At 46.4% G+C, this 20,314-nt stretch overlaps 1 protein-coding gene across 1 annotated transcript in view; it reads right to left on the reverse strand.

The window, feature by feature from the left end:
* The window catches only part of KIRREL1 (kirre like nephrin family adhesion molecule 1), a 240,734-nt gene extending 220,652 nt beyond the window's left edge, over positions 1-20,082 (reverse strand). The window contains exon 1 of the mRNA XM_030187989.1: positions 19,844-20,082. Coding sequence (XP_030043849.1) covers positions 19,844-19,895 — 52 coding nt within the window. The 5' untranslated portion in view covers positions 19,896-20,082. The remainder of the gene's footprint in view (positions 1-19,843) is intronic.
* Positions 20,083-20,314: the final 232 nt, after the last annotated feature.

A 20,314-nucleotide genomic window follows, 5' to 3' on the forward strand; every position in this document is an offset into this window, starting at 1 on the left:
CCAGACAATCTCCTGAGGTCCTTCCACACTTTCCAGGATTCTGTGCAGACAGACGCGTCGTCTGTAACACTCATTACTCACTCTGGGCACAGTAACTGATTACACTGCCTAACGAACCACCTGACAGCATGGCACCGCATATACAGCTGATATGAAATAATTAGCTATTAAAGAGGGCTTTCAATTATTGAGCAGGGAAGCCAGATTAAGACAAAGCACCTCGTTTCCTACTGAGCACCGGAGACAAAGGGAGATGAGTAACCTTACTGTGGTCAAGCAGAGAGACTCAGCAACTTGGTTCTCAAGATCTGAAAAAGTCCTAGCCTGGTAGATTCAGAAAGTCACTGGCTTTGAACTGCCTCCCTCTGGGTGTGTGTTGTGTGTGTGTTGCTAAATTATAAGAAAGGGAAAAAAACCATAAAGAACAGTTTATTCAATAGCTGTTTTCTCGACAGGTCTGAGGTTTCCTTCCAGATGTGGCACACACCTGGACACCCTCCGACCCCTTAATCTTGGCTCTGTCGGGAACCTACCGCAGGAGTTTACCGAGAGATTAGGCAGGGGGGAACTGGAAGGAACATGGCGAGCATGCTCTTTCCGCATGCCAAACCCCAAATTGCAGGGCAAATAATCCTTTCTGCTAACGTGATTTCTCCTTTGGGGGCTGTACGAAGCTATATGCATGCAGGGAATGCTTCAAGTTAATGAACATTTCTGTCCCCTGAGCTGGAGTATGCCTGAATAAAAGCAAGTTATACCCCTCTGCAGGATCTGAAAAGAACAGACAGCAAACACTAACGCCACAGACTAACCACATCCCTAAATACTAGTCATAAGTCCATTTCCCCAAAAAGGTGGCTCTCGGCATTATTAGAACTCAGATACAAGTCCCTGCTCCCTAGAATTTACAATCTATGGGCACAATATTTAGATCGGAACTGGTATGGTTTCAGAAATATTAGCAGCAAAATGACATGTGTATCAGCCTTCCAGAACTTTGAGATCTGCACAACTGTATTTAGACATATCCTCATTCCAAATTGTGAAACTAAATGAATAGAGAGCAGCTTTTTTAATATATATAGAGCAGAGCCTACCTTGTGGAACAGTTTGCCATTAAGACTTAGTAAAATGCAAGAGATTAAACAGTTTAAAAGAGAATGGAAGACCGCTCTCTTTACATAAGTGGATGGGTCTGATGATAATATGGATTTGAGAAGAGATCGGATTGATGAAATTGAAGTCTAAAAGGAATTTATGTTGATTGTTATTTTATGTTAGTTATTATTGTTGTTTTTTCTGTTTTTTTTTTTTTAAGTTTATCCTATATAATAATTTGCACCTCCAACGTTCTACGTCTGGATGCCTGGGTTCGTAACACAATTCCCATTGGTCCGCCCTCGCATTGGAATTTGATGACATCAAAGGGTGGATCAATGAGAGGGAAGAGAAACCAGCACCAGTCAGCCAGTCACAGAACGTTGGAGGTGATGATTCAGTCGCAGGAGAATCGCCCCCTCTGTCCTCTGAGTTCTAGGCCTGCCCCCTCCCTCCCTCCCCTCCAAGTTCCATGGCCCCCTCTCCTCCGAGTTCCAGACCCCCGCGCCTCCCTCCCTCTCTTCCCTCCGAGTGGCACCCGACCTGCGTTGCCCGCCCTCTTCTCCCAGTCTTCCGCATGCCCCTCGCCTTCTAGCGTGCCGGCCTGAATTTAAAAGTTCTTACCTCGGGGTCCGCCGGCAACAGTAAAAGGCGATCAGGCACAGCGCTTCAACCTGCTTCCCTTCTCTCTCAGCTCTGCCTCTAGTCCCGCCCTTCCGGAAACAGGAAATGTGCAGTGTGTGTGTGTGTGGGGGGGGGGGGGGGGGGGGAGGGCAGCATGGCTGCAGCAAGTAGGGGAATGGCCTGTTCTGGATGCCGAAGACCTCTTCCAGCTGGTGGGGCTTGGGGATCCCCACCAGCTTACAAAGGTGCCAGAATTTTAGGTGGGCCTGTGGCTATGCCACTGCACTTCACCTGTTAGTATCACTGAATAGCAGTATTAACCGCACAGCGATTCCGTAGGCATTCTGGGGTCGGAGTCGGCACCGATGCTGTAAAATAATGATATTCAGCATTTAGGGGCCCTTTTACTAAGGTGTGTAGGTGCCTATGCGCACACAATGCGCGTCAAATTAGATCTACCGGCCGGCTACCACATGCCCCAGGCGGTAATTCTAATTTTGACACGCGTCCAAAACGTGCGGCAGAAAATAATTTCTATTTTCTACCACGTGGCGCTAACCGGGCTGTAAATCGGCAGTGTATGTGCGCTGCCGATTGCCGCCCAGTTAATGCGCGAGACCTCACCGCTAAATCAATGGGTGGTGGTAAGGTCTCAAGCCCTAAATGGACACGCGCTGATTTTTATTCCCACCCCTTTTTTGTAAGTACGTTGAATGCGCCTGCGTTTGACCAATACACGTGCCTACACCAGCGCAGGCCACTTTTCGGCACAACTTAGTAAAAGGGCCCCTTAACCCCCCTAAGAGCTGAAGGTGAGGAGGCCAGGGAAGTCACACACTTCATTTTGCACAAGATTTCCATCAGCACATGATTCCAAACTTATGGAAAAGCAGAGAGAACTGTGCAGGATTTCTTTACTTGGGTCGGCTCGGCTCTTAAATCTCTGGCTTTTACTCCCGTTTTCCAGGCCTGCCGAGAAGCAAGAATTCACCCACATTCTTTTTCGTACTCTTTGTTTGAAAAGACCTGTTTCAAGCCCCTTCGCGTTATTCATTTATTTTTAAACAACCTTCCAACTTAAGTGAATCAAATTACAGTGTCAACACTGTTCTGAAAAACAGCTCAGAGACATTGATCAGAACAGCCACCGCTACGCCAGCATCAGGGAAGGCTCCTCCGAGAATTCCTTAAGAAGGCCGAAGGCACTTTGCTGCTTTCTGCTATTAAATTGGATGGGGGTGGGGGGGGGGGGGAGCGGGGAGGAAAATGTGCCTGAATTTGAAAGCTAGGCAGGGTGCCAGAGCTTAGGTTCGGACTACCCTGGAATGTTCACAGTCCATGGCAATTTTGGAAGATTGTAGTCGTTATGGGTAGCCCATGGCCAAGGAAGGTGGAAGCATATGCCCTCGGATTCTATACAGCACGCGTAAATCTACGCGTATTATATAACTACACGCATAGATTAATTGTTTTAACAAGCATTGTTAACAGCTCTTAATGAGCATTAATGGGCAGAAAATTAGAATTTACGTGCGTACATTGCTAAGCGTATTCTGTAATGTACTGCGCCGAAATTCTAACGCGTGCAGGAAAAAGGGGTGTGGAAATGGGCATTTCGTGGGTGTTCCAAAATTTCCAGGCGTCTTAAAAACGGGCCAGCGCACGTCTTTGAAGAATTTATATTTGTCTACTTTTGAAGATTTTAATTGCCGATATTTGATCTATATGGGGAATGCCTTGAAACAGCTTTATGGCAAAACACGTCAATCCCCTATGAGTATCCACTTTTAAGATAAGTGAATTAATATTCATTATACAAAAAAAAAAAAAAAAAGATTTCTACATTATGGATGAATAAAATGAGTGAAGATAGAACTGATTAATACGATCAATGAAAATTTTGGTACACTCTGGATTCTTTCGAGTCGGCTCGGGAATAGGACCGCTGATGGTCCATACCTAATATTTCACTTTTATAGTCTCAGATTTTGAGGTTTGTGGGAACACTACTGTCACAATTATTGTTTGTTTATTCAAGGAAGGTTACAAAACAACATTCACAGAATCAAACATGCAACAATGCTGTAAGACAATTCTCCTGCCAGGATAAGCTCTAAGAAGCAGGCAGCATCCTACATCTTCCACTGAGGCGCCTGCCTTGCTCCCTCCCCTCCTACATAAGGGTACATAAGAGTAGCTATACTGAGTCAGACCAATGATCCATCTACCAGTACCCTGTTTTCCAAACAGTAGCCAAAGAATAACAATATTCTATGCAGAATCTCAAAGAGTAGCAACATTCCATGTAGAACCCCAAAGAACAGCAAGATTCCGGAATCCTAAAGAGTGACAAGATTCCATGCAGAATCTCTAAGAGTAGCAACATTCCATGTAGAACCCCCCAAAGAATAGCAAGATTCCGGAATACTAAAGAGTGACAAGATTCCATGCAGAATCTCAAAGAGTAGCAACATTCCATGTAGAACCCCTAAAGAATAGCAAGATTCCAGAATCCTAAACAGTGACAAGATTCCATGCAGAATCTCAAAGAGTAGCAACATTCCATGTAGAACCCCAAAGAATAGCAAGATTCTGGAATCCTAAAGAGTGACAAGATTCCATGCAGAATCTCAAAGAGTAGCAACATTCTATGTAGAACCCCAAAGAATAGCAAGATTCCGGAATCCTAAAGAGTGACAAGATTCCATGCAGAATCTCAAAGAGTAGCAACATTCCATGTAGAACCCCAAAGAACAGCAAGATTCCGGAATCCTAAAGAGTGACAAGATTCCATGCAGAATCTCAAAGAGTAACGTTTATGGCTGATGTGGGATGAGAAGACAGCAGTCAGGGCATTACCAAAACAGGTTGAAATCACTGGAGCTCTCTTGTCCCTCTCTATAACACTCCTTGCCAAAACATCTCAGGTAGAGAAATTAGGTTCCAAAGAGGCATATTTTCAAAGCACTTAGCCTCCCAAAGTTCCATAGAAACCTATGGAACTTAGCCTCCCAAAGTGCTTTGAAAATATGCCTCAAAGTATCCTAACCATTTCTCACTTGCCCTGTACCCTTTTATCCCCACCTCTTTAATTCCCTTATGTCTTAGTTGTTCTGTCTGTTACCTGTCTTATTTAGATTGTGAGCTCTTTGAGCAGGGACTGTCTTTTTATATATGGTGTACAGCGCTGCATATGCCTTGTAGCACTATAGAAATGATAAGTAGTAGTAGTAGAATCTCCCATAGTAGCAACATTCCATGTAGAATCTCAAATAGGGAAAGGGAACTAGGACTTGACATACCGCCTTGCTGAGGTTTTTGCAACTAAATTCAAAGCGGTTTACATATATTCAGGTACGTATTTTGTACCAGGGGTGATGGAGGGTTAAGTGACTTGCCCAGAGTCACAAGGAGCTGCAGTGGGAATCGAACCCAGTTCCCCAGGATCAAAGTCCACTGCACTAACCACTGGGCTACTCCTCCACTAGCAACATTCCATGTAGAAGCCTGCCCTTGCAGATCAGGACGTCAGACTCACAGAAACAGAAGCCTGCGTGGCCACGTTGCTGATCTGCAAGGGCAGGCTTCTACATGGAATGTTGCTAGTGGAATAGCAACATTAACATTCCATGTAGAATCTCAAATAGTAGCAACAGAATCTTAATAGTAGCAACATTCCATCTAGAATATCTAGATTGTAAGCTCTTTGAGCACGGACTGTCTTTTCATGTATAGTGTACAGCGCTGCGTATGCCTTGTAGCGCTATAGAAGTGATAAGTAGTAGTAAATCTGTCCACATTATACTGCTATACCGAGGCTAATACAAGGCTGAGTGTGGCAGAGAGGAGGGGAGGAGAGGGGGCGGGGAGATGTGCAGTGGAGATATTAATGTGAATGAATCTCGAAAAGTTTCCGTTCCTCCTACACTTCCTTCTAATGTGCCTTTGATTAAAATACTTCCAATGTACAGGGAAAGTCCCCCATTCCCACCCTATCCCCAGTCAGTTCTTTTCCAGCCCTGCCTGTCTTCTCCATTCCCCCATCTCCCTCACAATTTTCTTTCCCCTCCTCCTCACCAACCCACATTTGAGCAACCTTGTAAATTCAAGAAATGCACATTCTTCTTCTTCTATTAAACAAGTAAAAAACGTAAGCAAAAAAAAGCAAGTCTCTGACCCTTCTCCGTTTCCATAGTGTTTGGAAGCATTTGGTTGTTACTGCTGATATCTGACTACCTCGTGTTAGGTGTTTGTCAAGAATGATTCCCAATATTTTTTAACAGTGTTTCAATTTGGTATGTTTGGTGGTTGACAGTGAAGTTTTGGTGGGCTATGGGGGTTGTTCGGGCTTGGCTGTACCTAGTGGCGTTCCTAGGGGCGCTGACACTACTACTTGACATTTCTAAAGCGCTACTAGGGTTACGCAGCGCTGTACAATTTAACATAGAAGGACAGTCCCTGCTCAAAGAGCTTACAATCTAATGGACAAATGTACAGTCAGTCAAGTAGGTGCAATCAAATTGGGGCAGTCTAGATTTCCTAAAAGGTATAAAGGTTAGGTGCCGAAAGCAACATTGAAGAGGTGGGCTTTGAGCAAGGATTTGAAGATGGGTAGGGAGGGGGCTTGGCGTAAGGGCTCAGGAAGTTGATTCCAAGCCCACCCTTGGCTACGCCACTGGTTGGTGAGGTGAATTAATGAGGTTGTGGGTGCTCATTGTAGGCCTTGTTGAAGAGGAATGTTTTCAGCAATTTTCGAAAGATAGACGTTTCGTTGACTGCTTTCAAGTCTGTGGGTAATGCATTCCATAACTGCGTGCTCATGTACGAGAAGGTAGTGGCATTTCTGTGATATTGTTGTAGAAGGTATGAGTTACTTTCTAACTCTTCTTACTCTCTTACCTATCTATATGCTCCATCTTGGCTTTACCCTTCACTATCAATTAAAATGTTCTATTACATATTGTGTTGACATTGTAAGTAGTAGACTACGCCATACTTTGTACTGTTTGAATATTTTTACTGCTGAAATTGCCTATTGCTCATGTTTGATCTATTCTTACGGTACACCGCCTTGAGTGAATTCCTTCAAAAAGACGGTAAATAAATCCTAATAAATAAATAAGTAAGCTCTTTTCTGAAATATCAAAGTCCATTTGTTCTCACTATTCCACCAAACTGACACTAGAGGTGTGATGGGAACATAATCCAGACCTCATCCCCAGATCAAATTGGATCCACCCCCACCCCATCCCCGGCATAAATGGATCTTTTTGTCACCAATACCAAAAGAGGTTCTTCACGTTCACAGCGAACAACAAGGAACAGAAGAAACCAGAGCAGAAATCTGGGTCTGTTTTAATAAAGATTTCTTTGGACTCCGGGTCTGCTCTGATTTCTATACTTTTGTCACCAACACCATGGATTCCCATGGATTTATTTCCCCGCAGTCCCCATCCCTGTGCACAACTCTATTTCCAAGTAATCTTCCCCCCCCCCCACCCCATCATTAACAGGCTGGAGGAGAGGTTGGTCCACCGAGGAGGGGTAATTTCCACAGAGCAGCAAGTGCAGCCCTGGCCACTATGCTGTCTTTGTCTGTCATCATTAACTATTTTACTATGTTACCCCATTCCCTCCCCCCCCCCCCCCCCCACCAGTAGCAGTGTCAGAGTAGGATGAGGTCTTTACCGTTCATCTGGTAGGTTATAAGTGGGCGGGCCTAAATGTGCCTCCAGATCATGCACTCATGGGCGGATGCATTCCAGTTGAAACTTAATGCAGATAAAACCCAATGCCTAATACTCACTTCACAACATAACAAGAACAAATTCACCGCCATTAACACACCAAATCTGAATCTTCCAATTTCGGACACCCTAAAAATTCTTGGAGTTACCATCGATCGACACCTAACACTCGAGAACCACGCGGAAAATACAACCAAGAAGATGTTCCACTCTATGTGGAAATTAAAAAGAGTAAGACCTTTCTTCCCAAGGTCAGTTTTCCGCAATCTGATACAATCTATGGTGCTTAGTCATCTTGACTACTGCAATGCACTCTATGCTGGATGCAAAGAGCAAATAATCAAGAAACTTCAGACAGCCCAGAACACTGCAGCTAGACTCATATTCGGCAAAACAAAATACGAAAGTGCTAAACCCTTACGAGAGAAACTTCACTGGCTCCCACTTAAAGAATGCATCACGTTCAAAATATGCTCCTTAGTCCATAAAATCATTCATGGAGATGCACCAGCCTACATGTCAGATCTGATAGACCTACCACCCAGGAATGCCAAAAGATCATCCCGCACATTCCTTAACCTGCACTTCCCCAATTGCAAAGGTCTAAAATACAAAATAATGCACGCGTCAAACTTTACCTACTTGAGCACACAGCTATGGAACGCATTGTCACGCAAGCTAAAAACGATCCACGAACTAACGGACTTCCGCAAACTACTGAAGACCCATCTCTTTAACATGGCATACCACAAAAATCAACCAATGTGAATATACATAAGTCCACCACATATATTCTGAACTGTCTTATAATAACTGTTGTTATACTACTACCATGTTCTATCATTATCAAAATCCTGCTGTAACACTAACCTGCGCATCTTATAATATTCTATGAGTATCAACATGGCCATGTCCTGCCCATGCTCCTCCCATGTGCACACCCCCTCCTAATTGTGCACTCTTGACCCTCACCCTTGCAGGATAGGGTTTACAGCAGAAGAGCTCGCAGTTATAACCCTGCCGTCCACGCCACTAAAGAAAAAATTACATATAAACACCATCCGAGTGCTCCCCCTCAGCCAAATTCAGCAGCGGGGAGTCAGGAGAGGGGGTAATAGCATCACACACCTTGCAAATACCATCAGGGAAAGTAAAATTACACCAAATAACAGCTTAACGAAGAAACATCCAAATATTTACTTCCTGCTGAGTGAAATCTGCACACAGTAATTTCAGGGGAAGGATGCACAATTTTAATAAGGTGACAACAGCTTAGCAGGACTGGTGAGGATGAGGCATCCTGAATGGGCTTGGTGAACACCTGGGTCCTGCAGAAACCCAGGATTTCTGTGCCTGTTCTGATACCTGATCCAAATGCAGAATTTTCCACAGGCTGATGTGTTTGTGGGATTGTCTAGGTCCTGCTTTCAGATATCAGGATTCCAGTCAACTTGAAAAATCCAAAACTGTGGTGCCGAGGTGGATTTAGGATCCGGTCACAGTCATTTCATTTCCTAAAGTAATGGGAGCCAGGGCTCCCTACATGGAGCTGAGCAAAACCAGAACCTGTTCGGCCCATTCTTAATGACCTGGACCTGCTGCAGTTAAGTGGTCCAGTCCAGCTTTCCAGTCCATCTCTTTAATAGTTGCAACATTAGGGGTCTATCATTCGGTTCTGGATCAGTTCCCATCTGGACAATTCCTACTGAACCAATTCCCACCACAGCAGGGAGGACAATTCTCACCCATAATCCAAAAAATACAAAACAAACAAACAAAAAAAATATATATATATATACTAGGACAAGTAATCTCCCTCCCTTTTCTCTTGCAGATCATTTTTTTTTTGGGGGGGGGGGACCAATACCCTCTCATACCCCTCCACAACATTATCTGTTACACATTCGTTTCCCCTTTCAGACTTGCAGTTAATGTGTGTGTTTGGGGGGGCAACCTAATTCATGTTTAATCTGGGATCTAAATGTAATAACTAAGTACATAAATACAAAGTGCAGTTCATGTGGGGGAGCAATGCCTCCCCACACACTCCCAAACTAGGTTTCAACCTAATTCAGCCCTCAAAACGACACACACTGATTACAATTTATAACAAACTAGTAAAAAAAGGCCCGTTTCTGTTTGAAAGGAAACAGGCGCTAGCAAGGTTTTCCTCTGAGTGTGTATGTTTGAGAGAGTGTATGTGAGAGTAACTGCGTGAGAGGGGCTTCTGTTCCTGCTGCTGTGCATTCCCAGTGTTGTGCTGATTCGCTGCTCCCTGTATCGTGGCTCCGCCCCTCTCCCTTCTACTGGCCAATCTGGCGTGGGTTGTGTGACGTCACTATTGTCTACTACACGAGGGACACCACCTCCAGCGGAAACAATGGTTCCAGGCAGCCTCAGAATGTTGGAGGTGAGAATTATTATATAGCAGTGGCGTAGCCACAGGTGGGCTGGGGTGGGCCAGGGCCCACCCACATAGGGCTCAGGCCCACCCAACAGTAATACACATTTAGCAGTAGCTGGTGGGGATCCCAATTTCTGCCAGCTGAAGACTTCCCCTTGATGGTAACAAAAACGCTACTCTCCACGATACCGACACCTGCACATTCTCAGTTTTCAGCGCCTGCCTGCTGCAGACTGCTTTTCCACCAGCTAAGATATTTTTTTGGTGGGGTGGAGAACACTTGGTGCTTACCCACTTCTTGCCTAGGCCCACCCAAAATCTGCTGTCTGGCTACGCCCCTGTTATACAGGATTACTACCTCTACCTATGAAAAGTTATTCTGTTATTATATGACCTCTGTGTACATCCGTATGCTGCTCTAACCTCCTTGTTTCAGACGCCGTAAAAAAAAAAAAAAAAAAGTACTACCAGGCCTTATGGAACCCGATACAAGAAAGAAACTACAGACTAGGGGTGGGGGGAGTCCTAGGTGGGAATTGTCTTGGGTGGGAATTGGTGGGTGGGAACTTGCCTGATACCTATCATTCCACCCTTGGTCCACTCAGATATTCCATCCCTTCCTCTCTGCCCAGTCTGTGCAAACCTGGCAAGCAAGCTGCCCCACAAGCCAAGGTTGAGAGAGAGGCTCTCCCTTCACTTACAGTATTCTGAATACCGGAAAAGCAGCGGGCGCTGCAGGGCAGGAGTGAGGTGCAGTGGCAGAGCTGTATGTGTAGGAGTCTCGGTACTGCAATAGGAGGAAGTGAGAAAGGGCAGGAGTGAGGAACACTGGCAGAAGATGGGCATAGGTCTGGATACTAGATAGCAGGGGATGCAGAAGGGCAGGAATGAGGTCAGAGGCAAGCCTGTACATTTGGGGCTCTCCGTACTGGAACAGGAGAAAGTGACACAAGAGCAGGAGTGAGGGACACTGGTACAGGTGCACATAGGTCTGGATACTAGATAGCAGGGGACGCTGCAGGGCAGGAATGAGGTACACTGGAAGAGCTGTGTGTGTGTGTGTGGCAGCAGTGGTATCTCAATATTGTAATTGCAATGGTGTTTCCAGGTCATGGTAGAGGCACAGCGTAAAACCCAGGTCAACCGTAATGGCACGGTGCCCACCTTCACCATACATGCCCTCTCTCATTCACGATATTCTCTGCTGTTCTTTTCCAGGGACTTAATGAACTCACCAAGTTCACCCCAGAAACAGATGAAAGAGAGAGAAAAAAAACCCTGCAGGTCTAGGGCCTATTAAACCTCCCTCCAGTTATATTTTAAAGACACATTCCCTGGCTGCAGAAGTGACCTGTCAGCAGAATGCGCAGGCACTCAAGGGAAGGCTTTTCAATAAAAGTAGGAAGACTTTGAAATGAGTTTCCTAACCCTTTGATCACTGGCACAGCCGAGAATAATATATGAAGGAAAAGAATGCTCAGCCCTGGGGGAGGGAATGACGTGCTGGCAGAGGGGGGCCGGAGAAGGGGCTGCAGAATAGAAATTCTTGAATGTTATTGAAAGCCAAGGAATTTGTCCTTTTTTTTTTTTTTAATGAGGTCAGGACTAGAAAGAAGGAATGCACTGCTCAGGACTTCCACAAATCTGGTGGCTCAGCTGTTAATGCAGAGTCCGGGTAAAGGAGGGGAAACACTCTGAGGTTTTGACTTCGGATTAAGTAGTCCAGCTGCTGACCACTGTTTGAGATGGGTTTTTGTCTTTATTTGGATTTATTTACCGTCTTTTTGAAGGAATTCACTCAAGGCAGCGTACGATAAGAATAGATTCCGCAGAACACTTGTGGACTCTGTTCTTAACTGACTTGTTTGTCTGTATTACTTAGATTGTAAGCTCTTTTGGGCAGGGACTGTCTCTTTGTATCAGGTGTTCAGCACTGCGTGCGTCTGGTAGCGCTATACAAATGCTAATCAAACATATAAACGGCGAGTGACTGAATTCACTCGCAAATGCGCAGTAAAGACCCTCTCTGTCCCGCCCCCGCGTCAATACGTGATGATGGGGGCGGGACAGAGAGGGTCTCTACTGCGCAAGGGGAGGGACAAAACCGCCATCGCTACCGCTTCCCCCCCCCAAGGTCACCGCCACCACTCCCCCCACCCGGGCCGGGCTCTCGCTCCGCTATAGAAACAGCGTCAACGCAGCACACAGCTCAGCCGAGCTGCTGTCGGCCTTCCTTCCCTGCCTGTGACCCGCCCTCGCCCACGAGGGTGGGACACAGGCAGAGAAGAAGGACGGCAGCTCAGCTGAGCTGTGTGCTGCGTACCCGCGCTGTTTCAATAGCGAAGCGAGGGCCTGGCCCGGGTGGAGGGGTGACGGCGACTCTGGGGGGGGCGTAGCGGTGACCTTGGAGGGGCAGCAGCGAGCTCGGTGGCGGGGGGGCCTTGCAGCGGCAAGGAGAAGGGGCCTTTCAACCCCCCCCCCCCCCCGTCCTATACTAGCCCGTTTTTACAGGCTCAACGGCTAGTAATAATAATAATGTGTATGTTCCTGGTGGGGCACATGGACACAAGTTTACACTTGTAAAACGGCGGCTCCTGACACACGTAGCCGGCACAAACGCTTCCATTCCTGCACGAATGTTAGAAAAGGTTTTATGTTGGCAGATCCTTCGCTAAAATTCAGCTGGAACGGGACATGTCCCAATGCTGGTGTCTCAATCCCTATTTCTACATTCTGATTAAAATGGGGCTCTCACATCTGTGAAGGCACTGATTCCCAAACTTGGCCTTGGAGGCGCTCCAGCCAGTCAGGTTTTTTTTTAGGATATCCAGAATAAATATTCACGAGAGAGATTTGCATGCACTGCCCCCCCCCCCCCCCCCCCACTGCAAACAAATCTCTCTCACGAACAAGTCCATAAACCACTACTAAATGGACTTGGGAAAAATCCACAATTCCGAGAATAACATGTATAGAATGTTTGTACGTTTGGGAAGCTCGCCAGGTGCCCTTGGCCTGGATTGGCCGCTATCGTGGACGGGATGCTGGGCTCGATGGACCCTTGGTCTTTTCCCAGTGTGGCATTACTTATGTACTTATCGTGGATATCGTGAAAAGCTGACTGGCTGGAGGGCCTCCAGGACCACGTTTGGGAATCACCGTGTTAAGGAGAACCCCGAACCCAAAGCGCATTAAATGCAGTGCTTCTCAACCCAGTCCCACCAGGTTTTCAGGATATCCACCAAGAATACACATAAGATAGATTCGCATACCAAGGAGGCAGTTCAAGCGAATCTCTCTCGTGCAGATTCATTGTGGACATCCTAAAAACCTGACAGTACTAGGTGTGCCTCAAGGACTGGGTTGAGTGGCACTCCATTAATGAATGGACCACCCTACCAAGTCCTAAAAATTCTATTCGCCTCACCCCATGCTTGGAACAAACTCCCCGAGCCCATACGCCAGGCACCCTCCCTGCCCATCTTCAAATCCTTGCTCAAAGCCCACCTCTTCAACGTAGCCTTTGGCACATAACCATTATACCTCCATCCAGGATATCTAGACTGCCCCAACTTGACATTTCGTCCTTTAGATTGTAAGCTCGTTTGAGCAGGGACTGTCCTTCTTTGTTAAACTGTACAGTGCTGCGTAACCCTAGTAGCGCTCTAGAAATGTTAAGTAGTAGTAGTAGCAGCAGTATTTTGACCTGTTCCACTAGCCATTCATGACGCAAAATTGCTCATATCTTCTCCAATGTCAACTAATGCTACAATGCTAACCCAAGTCTGAGTGTTAAGCTTCAGTCTGTTCTATGGTTTCACTGTTTATTGTTATAATAACTTATTTGTTTAACAAAACCTACCCTGAAGTCAACAATGCTGTTTAACCCCCTTATTCTTTACCCACACATGCGTGGGATAAATATAAAGGAATCCTGTTCAGAAGGAAGGGATCCTCAGAAGCTTAGCCAAGATTGGATGGAAGTATAGCGCTGCGTGAGTCTGGTAGCGCCTTGGAAATGTTGAGCAGTAGTAGTACAGCCGGTGGGGGGAGGCAGGGCAGACTTATACGGTCTGTACCAGAGCTGGTGGTGGGAGGCAGGGCTGGTGGTTGGGAGGCGGGGCTCGTGCTGGGCAGACTTATACGGTCTGTACCAGAGCTGGTGGTGGGAGGCGTGGCTGGTGGTTGGGAGGCGGGGCTAGTGCTGGGCAGACTTATACGGTCTGTACCAGAGTCGGTGGTGGGAGGCAGGGCAGACTTTTACAGTCTGTGCCCTGACAATGGCAGATACAAATCAAGGTAAGGTATACACAAAGTAGCAGATATGAGTTTATCTTGTTGGGCAGACTGGATGGACCGTGCAGGTCTTTTTCTGCCGGCATCTACTATGTTGTAATAACTTATTTGCTTAACAAAGCCTACCCTGAAGTCAACAATGCTGTTTAACCCCCTTATTCTTTTCCCGCTTTGTTAGTTTATCCGCTCTCTCTTCTCTGTCAGCTTCTCTTATCTTCGCTACTCTGTATTTAATTTGCAAGCTCTTTTACGGGAGCAATTTTTTTTTCCTGTTGTATTTTGTATTTTATTGTAACTTTGTTAGCCACATTGAGCCCGCATAAGCTGGGAAAACGTGGGTTACAAGTGGACCAATAAATACAATAAATCTATACCTAGTTGCATGTACAGTCATACATACATCTTTCTCTCTCTGTATAGCTACAAAAGATACAGTTGTGGTTACTCTAACATTTTCTGCAGGCACAAAATAGCAGCTGTAATTACTAGGTTAGGCAGCCTGGTCCAGCAGAAGGCATCTAAGCCATTGCATTCCCCATCCATCCATCTCTCTCTCCCTCTGAGTCACTAAATTACTTCCTTTCCGTGTGCCTGAAAAAAAAATCTTCCAGGAGGAACAAAGGGGGCATTTCAATGGCGATACTTCAGATTTATACACAGTGTGCAGAGCAAGATATCAATCCCAGGAATGCAACCTGCCCAATCCTGCACGGGTTTTATGGTGCCGACTGTGTACATGGCTCATTCGAACATACGGTATAAACCTCCTGAGAATCACAGAAAGAAGATGGTGCACGTCAGCAACTTATTACTGGGGTTCCCACCTCACCCCTCGGAGCCAGGATGGGTTTTAGACCCCACCCCACCTTTGTATGCATGGTAATAAAACACAGTAACATAGTAGATGGCGGCAGAAAAAGACCTGCACGGTCCATCCAGTCTGCCCAACAAGACAACTCATATGTGCTACTTTTTGTGTATACCCTACTTTGATTTGTACCTGTGCTCTTCAGGGCACAGACCGTATAAGTCTGCCCAGCACTATCCCCGCCTCCCACCACCAGCTCTGGCACAGACCGTATAAGTCTGCCCAGCACCATCTCCGCCTCCCGCCACCGGCTCTGCCACCCAATCTCGGCTAAGCTCCTTAGGATCCATTCCTTCTGAACAGGATTCCTTTACGTTTATCCCACGCATGTTTGAATTCCATTACCGTTTTCATCTCCACCACCTCCCGCGGGAGGGCATTCCAAGTATCCACCACTCTCTCCGTGAAAAAAATACTTCCTGACATTTTTCCTGAGTCTGCCCCCCTTCAATCTCCTTTCATGTCCTCTCGTTCCCAACTTCTTGTTAAGTAAATCTGAACTATAAATTACCAGCAAGCAACGGGGTCAAAACTAGGACTTTTTAAATCAGCCAGTTTGGGTTGCCCTGGGCAAGGTGGCAGCCCATATTATGGTATGTGGGTGACTTATGACAGTGTTTCCCAAATCCGGTCCTGGAGTACCTCTTGCCAGTCAGGTTTTCAGGATATCCACAATGAATATGCATGAAAGAGAAGAGATTTGCATATAACGGAGGCAGTGTATGCAAATCAAGTTCATTCATATTCATTGTGGATATCCTGAAAACCTGACTGGCAAGGGGCACTCCAGGACTGGGCTTGGGAAACACAAGATCTCTTAGAACAGGGGTGGACAACCCTAGTCCTCAAGGGTTACAATCCAGTTGGGTTTTCAAGATTCCCACAATGAAGATATGCAAGAGATTGATTTGCATATAATGCTTCCATTGTAAGTGAATAGATCTCTTGCATAGTCATTGTGGAAATCTTGAAAACCCGACTGGGTTGTGGCCCTCGAGGACTGAAGTCGTCACCCCTGTTTTAGAAAGACACTGATTCCATGTTCTTGGATGCAACAAGGTGCAAAACCAAGGCTGGATTGGCTTGACTCATGACATGGAACACACTGACTACAAGAGGCTAATCCAACCCGAGTTTTACCCCATTGCACCATGGACTTGTATTCCATTTTCTCCCTAAGAAAACTACAGCTCCCTGCATGCAATGCTGCAAAACCAGGCCTGAATTGACCTGCTCCTCATGACTTGGAGCCAGGTGAAAAAAAACCAAACAAACAAACAAACCCTAAAAGGGAGACCGAATCCTCATTTTCCTGAGATGCACTTTCTGTAGCCTTGTTTTATGCCCAGTCACTCCTGGCAAACGTGATTTCCAATTCCAGGCATCACCGTGCTTAAAATAAAATATATTAGAAAAAGAAAATGGTTTGAAAGACGGAGGAGGGAGGATAATGCATTTCATTTAGATAAGATACTCGGAAATTATTTAGTGAAAAATGAAGAGGGATGGAGCCATTCAACTCTTTGAAATGTGATTTTGCACTGCTGGAATTGCATAGGCCTCTCGCTCGGCTCCCCACCCCATTTATATAAATCTCCAGGACACAGCCAGCACTGTCGGCATTATCCGAGTCTATTTCTCTCTTCTCATCTGTCAATCTTACTGGTGTGTGTGTGTCTGTGCCTGCATGTCTGTCTGTCTGTCTTGCTCTCTGCTAGAAGATGCCAAGACACTTCCCTCGTGAAAATGAATATAGGTTCAGTTCCACTAACCCCGGAAGAAAAGGATACATGTACCGACCCCTTTCTTCCTTCCATTCAAGAGGGGCACAGATGGAGAGGGCCTTCCTAGACCAGACCCAGAAGGCATGCAGACAACAATCAAGGCCAAAACAGGCCCCTGCTACACTGCCTGTAAGCTCATGGGGTCAGGGAGCTCTTTTGAACAGCTTCACCACTTATGTTCAGCATTCCTTAATACCGATGGGAATGCCATAGAACTAGCCTAAAACAGGTCTTGAACAGTTTGGGAGGTGCTTCTCCTTCAGTACCAGTTCCCTTCCCTTTCCCTTCCTTTTCTTTCTCTGTTAAGGCATTTAAGAAGCGGAAGGGACTGGGTCTCATTCTAATAGGAGCCAAGAAATGCAATGCTTCTCTCTCCTGTGTTATCTTTTAAAAACAACCTAACTCTGCCTCCCTCTTCCCTCCTTTCCCCTATCTCCCCTTTTCCGTCTCTCCTCTCCTTCCTTCTGCCCTCACTCCTTCACCTTCCTCTGTATCCTCTTTTTTGGTTTCCTGCCTCTGTTCTTTCTTCTTAACTGAGAAAAAAGTTTCTGTGTTTTTCTGTGAAGCTCTAGCCCGGAAGGGGGTGAGGTACACCAGGAACCCCCTCCCCTTATTAACACAAGCAACATTCTCGATTTTTTTTTTTTTTTGTCTTTAAAACTTTTTCAAAATCTTGCTGCCTGCGCTAGTGTGAACACAGCTGAGTTTGCATCTTTACAGATTGTTACAAATTTCGCCAGCCCTAGCCTTGGCTGTGCCCGCGTTGGTTTTGTCGGGGCCCCTGCCCATCTGCCTCCCTAAGACCTGGATCTGTTCTCTGAGTCCTTGGGCAAGTTGCCACGTTAAGACAAATCAAAAAAATGAAATAGAATGTGTCAAGAAAAAACACAGAATCATACTGAAAAAAAAAGAAGTTATCTTAATCAGAGCAGAGGGTCTCTGCCTCTGCTCCTTAAAGGGAAGGGATAGCCTAGTGGTTAGTGCAGTGGGCTTTGATCCTGGGGAACTGGGCTCAATTCCCACAGCAGCTCCTTGTGACTCTGGGCAAGTCACTTAACCCTCTATTGCCCCAGGTACAAATAAGTACCTGTATATACTATGTAAACCGCTTTGAATGTAGTTACAAAACCCACAGAAAGGCAATATTTCAAGTCCCATTCCCTTCTCTAGTGCATCCTCAATAGGGTGATCAGATCTCATATTTTCTTAAGAGGTACCCTCCTAGTTTAGAAGCTAGACACATTTTTCTATCCCCCCCCCCCTAGAGAATCTCTCTAAATCTGACGCATAATGTATCTGAAAACAATGACACATATTTTTCTTGCACTACTGATACCTATGCAGCACTGCACAATGGTAACCAAGTTGCCAGCTATAAAAGAGGTCCCTTTCCCAAAGAGCTTACAATCTGTGTGACTGCCTAAAGCTTCGGGAGGTCCGGTGACTTGCCCAAGGTCACCAGGAATGCCGGGGTTGGAGTTAAAGCAGCGGGCTGGGAGTGAGACAAACCCCGGGGTTCAACTTGGAGAAGCCACCTCCTTCCCGGTCACATCCATTACCTGGTGACGAAGTCCTGTGGGCTCCACCTAGCCTTCCCAAATGCCTCCTACCCACTGCAGACCCTACTGTGTCTTAAATTTCAAGTACTTTCCCATACCACCCCTCTTTATTGGGGAGGGGGAGTGGAATAATCACTCTTAATTGTTTGCCTAGTCTTGGCTATGTTCCATCTCTACCTTCCATCATCATGCAACTGCCAAAACTCTTCTCTCCTTCCCAAATACAAGCCTAAGGTGATGCTGAAGAGGACCGAAAGACCCTTGTTTTTACCTCATGCATTGCCACTTCTGCCCCCTTCAATTGCTGATGGTTTCCTTATTTATTTATTTATTTATTTCTTGCATTTGTATCCCACATTTTCCCCACACTGCCTCTCTGAGTTTTTTTAAGGGCATCCTTAGCCTATTGAACTGAAGTCTGAATGCCCACCCGCCTCGCCCTGTGCTTCCGCATGCAGCTCTGACCATCCCACCCCCAAACACACATGTGGGCACATCAGAAGCTCCATGGAGCAGGGACTGACCGTCACTTATCTGCATGGTGAAGTATTAATGCTAGAAAGACCTCTTGAAGCTCTGCTCACCAGTCATCAAATCAGTGCCCATTGCTTCCCCCCCCCCCCCATATACAAATTGAAACCTCTCCTAAGGCACCCACAGAATACCACGGCCAAATCCCGCAGATGGGGCATGGAACCCTTTCCATGGGGAGTGGGGGGGGGGCATCCTAGCACCCATCTGACCCCTTACACTCCTAGATAAAGAGCCAAAGCAGTGCCAGCCTAAAGATGCTATCATTCCCTCTGCCCTCCCCCCTCCAAAAAATATCAAAACAATAACTCGATAATTATCCTCCAAAAACTTTGACGATTTTCCTCTTTGCTATGCCAGTCAATGTGCTTTGGATTCTCCCACCTCACATCTCTCTCTCTCCCCACTTTCCTTTTTCACTTTTGCTCTCTGGGTTTTTCAGTTTCAGGTGCATTGTTCAAACATTTTATTTTAAACCTTTGCAACAAAACAAAACAAAAACTTTTTCAACTTGTCTCGCCGCTGGCTGTGCGATCTTCCAGGCCACCAAAACCCCGTAATCATCCCAAATATTTAAAGAGAAACACAACCAGGGGTGGACAGAAGCCAACCTCCCTCCCCCTGGCCAGCAATATCTGGCCACCAGGACTCTGGCGCTCTCTGGGGTCCCCCTCGAGGCGTCCAACACCATCATCATTCCCCCATCCTCACTCCTCCCCACCCCAGGTCTCGATTTGACTCCCCAAAAGTTGAAACGAAAACAAAAAGCCCCAAATCTCACTCTCTTCCCCCACTCCCCCCAGCACGCTGCCCCTCAGCCCTCCACGAACCCCAGCGAAGCCCGGTGGGGGGGGGGGGGGGGGAGAGAAAATTTCAGAACTTCATTAAACGTGCCCACCTCCCCCCAGAAGGAATAAAATCCGGATCCCTACCTTGTGATACACTGTCACTGAGAGTCACAATCCAGAGGAGAAAAATCACCATCGCTTCCCTGCTTTTGCCTCCCCAAGCCTGGGTGGGAAGGTTTGGGGGGGGGGGGGAGGAGAGAGGGGGTCTCTCTCTCTCTCTTGTGCCCTCTTTTTGAATCTCTCTCTCTCCCCCTCGTTCCTTCCTTCTTTCTTTCTCTCACTCCAGCCCTGGATCCATCAGTTCCCACAGAAAGAAGCCAGCGGTCCTCCCCCACCCCCCCTTCCTCTCTCTGTCTTACACAGGCACAAAAAAAAAGTCTTGGAATGAGAAAGGGATGGATTCAAAGAGGAAGGAACCAATGCGGGCGCAGGGGTGGGGAGGAGGAGAGACAAGACAGACTTTCCCAAACTCCCTGGCAAAGGCACATTTTCCCCCTTATGGCCAGAGAGCCCAACCTTGGCCAGCTGGAGAGAGAGAGAGAAAAAAAAAAGTTT

This window comes from Microcaecilia unicolor, chromosome 14 (assembly GCF_901765095.1).
Source record: "Microcaecilia unicolor chromosome 14, aMicUni1.1, whole genome shotgun sequence".
In the NCBI taxonomy this organism is placed as follows: domain Eukaryota; kingdom Metazoa; phylum Chordata; class Amphibia; order Gymnophiona; family Siphonopidae; genus Microcaecilia; species Microcaecilia unicolor.